The following is a 13,057-nucleotide window of genomic DNA, read 5'->3' as shown; positions in this document are numbered from 1 at the left end:
CATTTCTATACCTGGACGCTACAGCACTTTATTTTCCTTGTATTAGCAAAAACATATATACATTGTAGCAGAGCTGTTCAAATATGTTTTAAGCCCTGTAGGTGCCAATTGTGCCCTTAATCCATCAGGATTTTCAGAAATGTGTTTTAACAGACCTGTCATCCATGTGGTTGTGTGCTTCTGGTAGAGCATTATATAAAATCTGTACCTATTTGCTTTTGGATGGGATAGATGAAACTATGCCCTTTCCTTGCCACCATACAATGAATGAATGTAATGCAATGTAAATACTTTATCTCCAGCAAGATGGAAATTCTCTTTCTTTAAAATGCACCCATTATATTTTGCATAAGAGATAAAAAAAGTCACGTCAAATTTTATTTTATTATTTTTATTTTAATAAAAAGCAGGGGCCCCATCATTTACTCCACTAAAGAACTGCCTTTATATTAGGAACCTCTACAGACACAATGCTTTAAGATCAAACCCCATTCGTTAATGTGGGCACCCTGGGCTTTCTCCAACATGGACAAGTCAGTGAAATGGGAAGTAAGCAAAAAATCATATGTAATCATTTACTAATGCAGCCATAAAGCAAACTAATGCAACAATCAAATACATTTAAGTATGACTACACTTACTGCAGATATTTTCCATATCCCAATGGTATGGCCCCAGGATTCAACTATAAACAGAGGCCACGCTTAGTAAATAAATTCTAGGCGGACCAGATCTTATGTATTAATGTACTCAAGGGCCCAAGAAAAAGTGAAATGTTGATCATTGTTTTTTATTATTTTGACTATTATAGGTTTCACATAAAGTTAAAGAAATTAAATTCCCTCCACAACGTAAGCACAATGGAAGTCTACGAAGACAGAAGAGGGATTGGGTCATCCCACCGATTAATGTGCCAGAAAACGCAAGGGGAACTTTTCCTCAGGAATTAGTTAGAGTAAGTATTGAATATGAATACAAGAAATGCTTTTACCCCAAGGTGTCTGGATATCATGAAGTTAAAGGCTTATATATATCTGTAAAGCCTTTTTGTGTACACTGTACAGTTTTTTCTAAGCCCACGTCCATTGTAGGCAAACTGGTTTCATCCTTTTCTTTACAAACGATTGTTATAGAAATGATACGCTAAAATTCAACATAAAGTTTTTTTATGATCTTCCTGTGGTCCTTTATTTTCCTTGATTTTGTTTGTAACTGCTTCATACCTGGTAACTGCTGGTCTGCAGAGAACCGTATCTCTACTCCCCGCGGCAGGGCAAACATTCCATATACGCAGGCTTTCTTACTTCAGCAGTACTCCACATGGTTCTTGTTTTGAATATATTTATTGGCTTTCAGACAGTAACGCTGTAATATTTCCATTTGGTTTAACATTGTTTCCTTTTGGCATATAGATCAGGTCTGACCGTGATAAAAGCCTATCTCTGCGGTACAGCGTTACTGGTCCAGGAGCTGACCAACCTCCAATCGGCGTCTTTATTATCAATCCAATCTCAGGACAGCTCTCAGTGACAAAGCCTTTGGATCGGGAACAAATTGCCACTTTCCATGTAAGTTATCATTTGAATTATATAACAAGAAACTATCCTTTTCGTATTCCCTAATGCTGTTTCATTGCCGTCACGTGGAGCCGACAGTGTACTTTTGCACTTCAAATAAAACATAATGTTTGCTCATACCGAACACAGAATGGCAATGCAGGAGAACACCAGTTTAAATAAATGACGGCTGTGCCAGGAACATCTGTTATATGGGGCTGTAACAACTGTGGCTGAATCGACAAAAGGTTCAGTGGTGTTTCTAAATAACTCATCAGGGCCGGGATACCGCAGTGTATCACTTGTGACTGCGCCGTACCATACAGTACAAACTGATCTGCTGCCTCATATTTCTACTGAAAACTGTCATATAAAACTTTGCTTTTGCAGCTGAGGGCACACGCGGTCGATGTAAATGGAAACCAGGTAGAAAATCCCATAGACATCGTGATCAATGTAATAGATATGAATGACAACCGACCAGAATTCTTGCACCAGGTCTGGAATGGGACAATTCCTGAAGGCTCGAAGCCAGGTAAAACAATCCCCTGTATAGTCATGAAAAATGTGATTTTAATGGTTATCCAGAAAAAAAGATCACATTAACAGAATCCCTTATTTACATTATGAGCCTGTACACAACTAATGTGTGGCACTTAGTTCACTGAGCCGCACATTCAGTAGCACTTGGGTCTTTCAGTCATATGTAGCAGGTGTTAACATTTAAAGGGTTAATAGATGTATCCCTGAATTTTCAATAAGCAATAAACTGTCAGTAGGCTTTGGCGTTTTTTCTTATCTTGTTCGTCAGCAGACCATAGAAAATATATCAGGCTACCTGCACCATCACTTATCCTTTATTACTTTCACGGAAAAAAAAAAATCACTTCTTCTCTGGAAGAAGATTGATCTTATGCCTTATGCACGTTTCCTACGAAATAGAAAACACTAACAAGAGTTACGTTTGTTGGGGTTACTGATCTGGATCAATTTGTTGTCATTGCGGAGGGATTGGAAAGTGTTTACTGAAGGAAGCAAATGTTTTGGGAAACAGCGTGACATGCTGGTGTTGATACAGGAGACCCTAACTAATGTGATTAAGGTGTTTGCTTTACACTTTGTTGTGTTCCTAGGAACCTATGTAATGACTGTCACGGCTATTGATGGGGATGATCCTAGACAACCAAATGGGATGTTGCGCTACAAAATTCTGTCCCAGGCTCCAAACAGCCCGAGTGACACCATGTTTACAATCAACAATGAAACTGGTGATATAATCACCTTGGCAGCTGGGCTAGACAGAGAGGTAATGTGTTGTGTTTTTTTTTCTTTTGTAAAAACTATGAGATCTGCATGTGTCAAAATAAATCAAACAATGGATTGTCTTGTTACTGTTGTAGTCATCCAGACCACAAGCCAGCAGACAGTGTTAAAGGAGATCAATCTCTCTTTTTTCTATAATTATATTTGGCAGCCCATTACTAAGAAATGTCATGCCTGAACAAGAGCACTAGATAGCCTTAGAAGCTTGCAATCTGTTCTACATCCATTAGCCAATAAATGTACCAATGTACATTTTATCAAGAAGCATCGTAACAAAGTGCATCTTCTGCAAATTTTAATATTCTCTTACTTATCGTAAGAAGTGTAGCTCATTCCAGAACTGTAATATATTTGTTTTATTAAGCCTCCTGACCTGACTTCCTATGCATTGTAGCTAAATGTTGATAGAAGCATTGAACGATTAAGGGCTTGGCACAAAGCAAGATAGATTTCTTTTACTTGTGGACAGAAATCACCAAAACAGTAAATTCATTAAAATATTTTCTAACTCAACTGGTACGATCAGACATGTAAATGTACCAGACAAGCTGAGGTTTCAGTCTGAAGAACAAACTAGCGCGTCGGTGACTGCCATTCTTGTTTCATTCAAAATTGTTTACTTGGCAAAATCTGTTCATGGTCACCATAGGTTCTGGGACACATGAAACCTGAATTAATTTCTTTTCAGTGTCAGAGGAGGCTGTATTGTTACACTGACAATTAGAACGTGTGAAATATTTTATTATGTCATAAATCCAGTGCAGCTCACAGATGTGTATTGCTAAAACTCATTTTGATGTTTTCAATGGGATGACATCCAAGGGAGATTAATACAATAGTTTCCTAACATCACATTTATGTTTTCCAAACTAATGAGATGAAATACGTATGACAACAGCAAGAAAATCATTGAAAAATAATTCAATAAAATCCCCAACCATCTTTATTATTATATTATTTCATTTCTCCATTGTCTTCTTTCCACCTTCACTTTTCACCCCATGATTATAGTCATTAGAGTCTTGCATGTTGAGGCTAAGCGTTAAAAAAAAACGTTCTTCCTAAAAAGTACATTAATATTAATGCAGTTTAAAAAAATGTATTGATTGCAGCTGATACTTTTATATAGTTGCAGACAGATCTCAGAAATGCATCTGCTATATTCCTTTCCCGAATGCCTGTAACTAGAAGGCTGTTTTCATAAATGCTGGCTAGAATATTATCCTATAAAAATGGCTAATTTAGGAAAGTGACTCGACACAGTGTAATTTTAATTGGAAGTTGCTTAATCGGCAAACCTAAAATTTGTAGGTTATCACTTTTGTAATTCCTGAAAAGTGCTATTTAAGTTCTTGTTGTGTCCTTTACAAATGCCCTTCATCAGTCACAAGTCTTAGTGGCAATTAATATTAGCCTGTGCCCCACCAACAAAGAATGCATATTAAAGTAGTTAATATACATATTTTATCTGTAGCAAAGAAATGAAGGATCATGATTTTATGAGGATCATGATAGAATAGAAGGGCATGATGTTTCTTATCTGCTTTCAAACTGTTTCTATGTGATATGTCTGTCTCTTAACACCAGAGCTGAACCGGATAATGCCTCATTTAACTAAAATGTACTGCTGTTCTGTAGTCTTGTGTATGTCCCTAAACAAATATTGATGCAATTTTGTCTTCTAGAAAGTACAACGCTATACGTTAATAATTCAAGCTACAGACATGGAAGGAAACCCAACATATGGTCTCTCAAATACAGCAACCGCCGTCATTTCGGTGACAGATATCAATGACAACTCTCCTCTCTTCACAGCCGCAACTGTAAGTACAATTTGAGATTAGGTATACATACCATCTGATTTAATCTGATTCTTCTTATTAGGTGTTTTTTTAATGAAACTTTGCATTACCAAAGAAAAAAGAAATACATTATATATACATTAGTACCTTGCTTGCTTATTTATTTTACAGGAGAGTGATAGGAAATCATGCTTAAATACAAGAGAGATATTTGGGGAAATTGTGTTTTTTCATTCTTTTTTTTTTTTTACAATAAATAATAAAAGAAAAACAGAAAATACTTTATATCGGATTCCAATGTAGTAATTTGGGGTTTGGGTGAGAAACTGCAAAAAGTCAAAGTACCTCACGTGCCATAGGTAAAGAGATATTAGGTATATCAGGTATACCCATAGGATAGGTATCATATATCATTTTTAAAAAGAAAGAAACGGAAGGATGGTGAAACAGTAATCTGTGTGTTATGAATACTTGTAGCTGCTTGGTAATAGTGTTGGGCGTAAATGCAATAACCCTGAATGGGCTGGAAGAAGCTTACTGAATAGTGCAAATTCATCTAAAAACAACTAGTCACGGTAGAATTGTGAAATCTACCCTTTATATTATTGTGAGTCTTATTTCTTGTTTGTTTAAAACCTGTGCTGTCCCCGCCCCCACACACACATATTAGTTAGGGCTGCAACTAACTATTATTTTCATAATCGATTAGTTGGCCGATTATTTTTTCGATTAATCGGCTAAAAAAATGTAAATTTTCATTTATTTAAAATAACTTAATAAAGCAACGTAGGATGTTAAAAACAAACGGCAGAATAAAAAAACTGATAAAAATGCATTTATTTCCCAACCTGCCCCCAGTTATGCACATTTGAGCCCAGGCTTGCCACACTGCCTCCCAGACATGCCACACTGCCCTCCCAGACATGCCACACTGCCCTCCCCACATATGCCTTATATACCCTATATGCCTAATACCCCCTGATATGCCACTGTGCCCCCTGATATGCCTTATACCCAGTATACCTTATACCCCCAGATATGTCTGTTTCATGCTAGGAGGGCAGTGAAAACGGTTGGATTACTTTGTGGCACACGCCAAGAGGATAAGAACATTTGGAGTAGCATACTTCATGATACCATACTACTGACGTTTTATATGTGTTAATATCGCATCTGCTCATTACCTGCAGCCTGTGGAGGAGGCATGCATTCAGAGAGCATTATGTTGAAATTCTTCCAGCCTTCCCAAGTCTGGGCAAAGAAGACCCAGAGAGACGGGTTAGATCTACCTGCTCTCTTAATGTTCATTTTACCAGTGCACTTTTATGATGTTCCTTAAATGTTTCTTGAATTTGCAGCTTTGTGCTGTGCCATCACAGTGGTAAGTCCACTTTTTTATGACAGCAAATCCATTCTTATTTGTTCATTTGCCAGTGCCCCAAAACAATCATAGCTCTTACTGCAAACATCTCTGAGCAAAACAAAGCATTTTTTCCAATGTTGAGTCTTGGAGAGGTCACTGGACAATATGCCTCCAGTGAATGATAACTCCATTACTATTTTTGTTTAAACCAACGTTCCCACAAAAAAAAAAATATATATATATTCTAGTTTTAAATGTAGCATTCCATGCACTAGGTTACTGAATTATCGCAGAGCAAATGCAGTTATACTTGTATATTTTTATATAAGTATTATTATATATTAACTTTCCACAGGTTCACTGATCTTGTTTGCACACTGTAAGTGTTGAGGCAGCAGACTTTAGTTGAAGTTACCGTACCTCCCGTGAAGCAACTCGAACACAGAAAAATTAGATTTATGTGATCTGAAGACTGACGCCAGGGCTGTTATACTAGGGAACCTTAGCATCCCTAACGTACATGTACACTTTCAATTGGTTGCTTTGCAAGCACCTAGCTTGGATCGTGCGTTAACATTAGATAGAACCTATTATGTGATACTTACAGCGAGACAGGCATCATTTGTGAGTGAATATCACATTTCTGTCTCCAACAGTAGCATCGACCAAGGAAGGATATTCTGACAAGCAACTGAATTGTACTGTATCTCGATCAATCTATTTCTCTTATTTATTCATCGGTCAATCCATATATCTTTTGTCTTGATACAATATATCTATCTAGATATACCCTTTAATTAACGTAGTTATTTCGACTTCTGTGTGGCTTCTGGCAAACACTATATTTTTTGAATTGAGCTTCTGGAATCCAAGACTAATTAGCCTGAAATCTGCTTTAAAGTATATTGATTACAGGATGAAATATACTTCAGAAAAGCCAGCGCTTTTTGTGAATCTCATTTACAAAAGAAATGTATTGAATTATCTTTAGGTGGCTCCTCCGGCTGTCTATTCACATTAAATCGAATTAGCAAAAGCGATATCCCTCTTCCCATATGTTTGCAAAATACCTGTCATATTCACCTCCCTCGTGCGTATTAAGTGCACCCCCCACTGCACCGCCCGTAACGTTTTACAGACTGGAATAGACATTGAGATCCCATGCGAGTCTTGCTTTTTTGTCTTTAATAAAAGAAGAATCCCTCAATCAATAAACCACATCTAATCTGTCTGATCTCTGAGGCAGCCAAACTGAAGGAGACGGACGGGAGCCTACCTTCTCTTACCTCCGCTTTCAGACTTGTTTTCTGCTCTTACATTCAAAAGCATCCACAGCTGGTCCTCTTCAGGGTCACCTCCATTTAAGCAGCTAAGATGTGCATGTTTGATCTTACAACACAATCTGCTTTCATCCACCTCTGTGTTAGAAGTACGGTTAGGTCTCTCAAAGGCGGTTATTATATCTGCCTTTATACGTCACTGGCTTTTTAACCTGAATTGTATTTAGAATTTTCAAGCACAAGATGCACCTAGTAAGAAAAATGGATATTGTCACATTAGTTCAAGAGAAAATATAGTCTTCAGTTAAAGGTGATGCCTTTTTGGGCCAACATAGATAGAAAAAGATGTAAAGTTACATAAGCTTTCAGTCTTTTCTTCAGATGGAATTCTCCAGAAGAGGCGTCTGAGGTCCTTAATGTTAATATAACGCTAAACCATTTTTTACATTAGCCCAATAAAAGCTATCAACTTTGATTTGGTCCAGAAGAACCTACTTCTTAGCAATTCATTATAATGCTCCAGTATGCTGAGGAAACGTGCGCAATGGTGACATATACTTAACTGTATATAGATATATTACCATTTTATTCTTTCAATTTCAGTCAGAAGGTTTAGTCACAAATAAACAGCGCAAAATATCTACAGCTTTCCCTTTTCTGTGGCAACAACCTAGCAGTGCTTGCTTTGTCACGTGACAATGTTTTTAGCGAAAAAGTATGAATATAACTTAAACAATGTTGTTTCTACTTTTTAATACCCCTTAAAAGGATATTTACATTTTTAATTTCTGAAGCTGTCCCTTCATTTCCTGTTGACAATTCATACATGGAATAGATCCATTGACAAAGGCATATTTGGTAGAAATTGTTTGGTAGTAGACCTATGAAAATAATTTCAGTTACTCTGCGTCTTTATATTAAAAAACTACCTTCTTCTGCAGATTCCCAGAATGCAGAAAGCTTCATATCTGCTCTCCTAGTTTCCCGCCATACTGTTATACAGATCAGTAGCTTCACTGGTACTGTCTTTGGCACAAAACTACAGGCACTTTCAAAGTATCGGTTTGACAGCTTGCCAGAGGTCACCTCTGGAGCAAGATCAGCAGATCCAGTAGGTTGTTGAGTTGAAGCTTAGACCTAAAACTACCTGTTGAAACCGTCAGACATATTCCAGAGCCAAGCACCACTATAAATTGCTTGCGAGATACTTGATAGGGGAGGTAAGAAATATTATCTTCTTGTTGCTGTCAGAAGCAACAGATAATTTGTAAAAAAGAGAAATGCCTGCGGGAAGCTTTCTGTAACAAGAGCTTTCATTCATTTAAAGTGTTCTACGTAAAGGGGAACTTCCACCATAATGTCCCATAAGTTTCTTATTGTCCTATAGTCATAAGGAATATGTATGTAATATTTGCCACATAAGTAGACATGGCGTGAAATGTCCTCACACAATCGTCGCAAACTAGGAAAATATGTCTCTATTTGTGACAATACTCTGGCTATGTACAGAACTTCTGGGCACTATCGACCCTAAATGTCCAAAGGTAAAACATAGCTGTAGCTAACACTGGATATGGTGCATGTAAATCACATTGGGAAAAACAGGAGTTTAAGATCATCCATGCAAAAGTTTACATTTGCTTTTCTTCTCTTCAACTTCAAGTAACAAAAAACTACTTAGCACACATTACTACTTATTCTTCTAACATGCATATGCCACATACCTCATTTTATTTAGCTTTTTTCAATATGCTTACTAGTAGGATTTTAGGGTTAAGTCCTTATAGATTAGCTCAGGTAAATCCCATAATTTTTTGAATCATTCCAGATTTCATATTTTCTCAGGAAATGGCTGATTCTAGTCTGAATTTATGTGACTAGAGGAGAGGCTGCTTATAAACATTGTAGCAAAATAAACTGCATAATAGTTTTTATGTTGTTTTTTATGTGTTTAATATGAGGGATTTTTTCTTTAAAAATGCATATTTTTTTCAAGCACCCAATTAACACTTTACATAAGTGAAATAGTGCCTTTAGGGGCTGTTACCTTTGAGAGAACAGCTAAAGTAGGGAGTAATGATATTTTTGGTATAAACCCATAGAAACATGGGAGTTATTTATAAAGAGTATTTCTGATGCAAAGGATTGAAAATGTATTTTCCTCATAGCTAACACTTGTATAGTCCTACACATTGGGCCATCTACTTGGTTGCCAAGTTAAGAACCATTTGGGCTATCTGGTCTTCCCATATAAAGTTAGACAGATACAGAGTGTTTGTCATGGTTTATTCATTATATAAGAAATGCTTATCTTCTCTCCTCTTGAAACCTCTCTCAGCTGTTAAATGCAAAAACCAGCTTTTCCGCATATACCTTCACTCATGTTTAGAATTTTAAGACTGTATATCTATCAGGACTTTGACACAGCCAGAAGAAATTGCCTTTATGCTCCATTTTATGGACATGTAACATAATTCTTAAGGTTACATGTTTTTGTATACTGTAAAAAAAAAAACAAGGATAGGGTTTGTAATCATGTTTGCAAGACAATAAAAGGTCAATCTGTTCTGTATAATCCAGAGTTTTTTTGAGTGAAAAAGACATAACACGTGAGCAACTTTTTGGATAAGTGTGGACAATGTCTTACATGCTCATTCATGGCTGCAGACCCAAACCAAAACTTGGGTGCTGATGTTGTCCATTAGTGAGCAAGGTGGTGGCTCGGTCCACATGAGTACCACTCTACCTACACTCATACAAGTGATTGTGTTTTAATTATCACTTGATGGACGCATGTCTTTTTTCAGCCTATGTATGTAACTTCTCATTGGGTCTTTGGCCAGTGATATCCCTGAGAAAGCACCACATTTCTTCAATAGCAGATGAGATCATGTAGATAAAAAGCGATTTTAAAAAAAAACACTGGTAAGGAGTTTAATTTACTAGGCATTAAATTATTTATAGAGAAATACAATTTAACACTTACATCACATTAACAAATTGTAATTAATTCCAATCCAATGTATATACAAAAACGGTTTCTAAAACTGGTTTAAAATGAAAACATTTTGTGAACATTTAGCACTAAATAGCATCACTAAAGTGCTAAATGAATTGCAAGATTAATGTAAAATGTATTTATTAATAGAGAGTCACTGAAATATAGATCACTGAAATATGAAATAACTGCCCCCAAGCAGTATGTTGTTATTTAAGGTTTAAACTGCTTCAAAACAGATTAATGTTCTGCTATTACATTTCAATGAGATGAAACAAACAGCTTTCGTGTATAAATGTCTTTTTAGGCTGCTAAACTTAAAATTCAATTCCGTGTACATATGTAAGACAAGTTTGTGAACCAAAATAACGCAAATTACCGTGGATAATTTCTTTCTCCTTCCTTTCTCGCATCTCCTTTTTTTCATCTTTTCTCCCATCCTTTATCTTTTTTCTGCTCTACTTTCTCTCTTTTCTCTTGTGTGATATGTGATATATGCATATATTGTGTCAGAGCTCATACCGCTACATTTTGGCAGTCCAAGCTGGGCAGAAAAAGTATTGTTTGTTCTAAAAGCGTCAGCTTCAGAAAATGTAAACTCTGTGTGCATCACTTTGTTTTCACGGGTGTTTCTTTCATCTTAAACTCTTAGATGTTTATATTCTGCGCACCATATTAATAAATGATCTGAAATGGTGGCTCATTTCATGACTTATTTAAACATTTGTGATGGTTAGTACTTTTTTTCACTCTGCATTATTACGCATAATAATCTGCGCAAAACAGTGCATTACCTGCAAGTTAATACTGTGCCGAATGCGATAAGTGAGGCATTAGGCACAGACAATGCAGTGTTCTGAGCAGATAAGCGTCTATGACTATACTATGCAGAGGCAGTCAATTAATACTCTTTTCCATGGTGATTATCATTGAGCATTTAGTGTATCACCCTGGTATGTGTTTATATACTGTGGCAGTTTTAACTGCACGGGGCCGTCTGTGTAAATATTCATACAGATCTGTTGTTTTCTTTTCTCTCTTCTTCCAGTTTCATGGTGACCTGCCTGAAAATAGAGTTGATATTGTGGTAGCAAACTTAACGGTTACGGATATGGATCAGCCGCACACTGGTGCATGGAACGCCGTATATAAAATAATCCATGGAGATCCTAATGGGAAATTTATCATCAAGACAGACCCAAACACCAACGATGGTTTAGTCACTGTAGTGAAAGTAAGTTTGTTTTGTCTTTGTCAAAGTATTTGATAGAAGTAGAAATATGGTCTAGAAGGCCAGTGGAAAATATGTTGTATATACTGTGGAAGTATACGTGAAATGTATTACTATGTAATAATTGTTTCCTGTTTTTTAGCCTATTGACTATGAAAGCATGGTGAAGGTTTCACTGACAGTAGTCGCTGAAAATCAAGTTCCTTTAATCAAAGGTATTCCTCAGCCTCCTGCATCAACAGCGACAGTCAGTATTACAATCATTGATGTGAATGAGAGCCCTTATTTTATTCCAAATCCCAATATTCTACGTCAAGAAGAAGGCCTGCTACCTGGAAACAAGTTGACAGTTTTTACTGCGCAGGATCCAGACCGATACATGAAACAGACAATTAGGTAAATACTGATACGATTATTTTGTTTGTGGTAGTGCAGGCAGAATTGTTCCTTACATAGGCCAGATTGTGGTAGACACCCATGCCCTACTCTCAAGTGGGACTCACACTCCCAATGTACATCAGATCCGCCATGAGAAAAGTGCTTTTCATGACTTTCTCTCAAGTCAGTTTTACGGATTTAAGCAAATCATGCTACCTAGAAATGGTGGACATGTTTGGGATATGTACAAAGCATTTAGGCAGAGAAAAGAGTAAAGAAAGAAAAAAACATACTTGATGGTCTTTGTTCTTTACTTGTTGTAAATACTAACTGAAGTGCATATAATTAAAAAATAAAATACAGCATCAAATTAGCTTTCACAAAACTAAAAAAGAAACATCTGATGTCTTGAAAGTGTTCTTGATCTTACTAATCCTATGAGTATGTATGTATTTAAAGTATATCACAAACTGAAGCATTTGCTCTGGGATCAGTTCAGCTATATCCATATCAATTTTCCAGGTATGACCTACTGTCCCTTTTGTAGTCCAAACATTTCCTGAATGATCATTTGTAAAAAGACTACATACAAAAGAATTACATCCACTTGAAGCGAGCTTCTTTCTGATGAAAGCAAACCTACTTGTCTCTAATATTCTGTTACAACTCAGACCTTTCATCTATGAACTTCAAGACAAGTACCACCAAACCCAATGGATATTTTAAGGAGTTTGTTTTTTTCCCTTTTCTAAGCTTGGCGATACTTGCTCCAGTGTTTTGAGGAATTATTGGATTAGACTAGTCTATCTGTGGATGTAACTGTAAGGTCAACTAACATTAAATCCTGGTTATTTTTGTTTCTAAAAGACATCTTGTATAGAAATGCTTACTAACTTTCAGAACCAACCAAATGTATGCTAGATGGCTAGAAGTAGCAGAAGTGCCGTTTTCCTCTTGGTCACAATTCTCACAGGGGTTAAAATGTCAGACAGTTATGTTATGAAAATGTTCAGTACTGCTTGTACAATACAATGTCAAACCGGTATCTACAGATTTATTTCAGTTAGGTGGCCAAATAAACATACAAATAGATAGATAGATAGATAGATAGATAGATAGATAGATA

General features: G+C 36.4%; 1 protein-coding gene across 1 annotated transcript in view; it reads left to right on the top strand.

Moving 5' to 3' along the window:
• Positions 1-13,057, top strand: part of CDH2 (cadherin 2) — a 110,857-nt gene that overhangs the window by 81,867 nt on the left and 15,933 nt on the right. The window contains exons 4-10 of the mRNA XM_053467477.1: positions 812-955; positions 1,413-1,568; positions 1,947-2,091; positions 2,690-2,862; positions 4,565-4,702; positions 11,371-11,556; positions 11,696-11,949. Of these exons, the coding sequence (XP_053323452.1) occupies positions 812-955; positions 1,413-1,568; positions 1,947-2,091; positions 2,690-2,862; positions 4,565-4,702; positions 11,371-11,556; positions 11,696-11,949 (1,196 nt within the window). The remainder of the gene's footprint in view (positions 1-811; positions 956-1,412; positions 1,569-1,946; positions 2,092-2,689; positions 2,863-4,564; positions 4,703-11,370; positions 11,557-11,695; positions 11,950-13,057) is intronic.

The sequence above is a fragment of the Spea bombifrons genome, chromosome 5 (assembly GCF_027358695.1).
Source record: "Spea bombifrons isolate aSpeBom1 chromosome 5, aSpeBom1.2.pri, whole genome shotgun sequence".
Taxonomy (NCBI): domain Eukaryota; kingdom Metazoa; phylum Chordata; class Amphibia; order Anura; family Pelobatidae; genus Spea; species Spea bombifrons.
The sequence above is the reverse complement of the archived record's forward strand: the minus strand, read 5'-3'. Positions and strand labels throughout refer to the sequence as shown.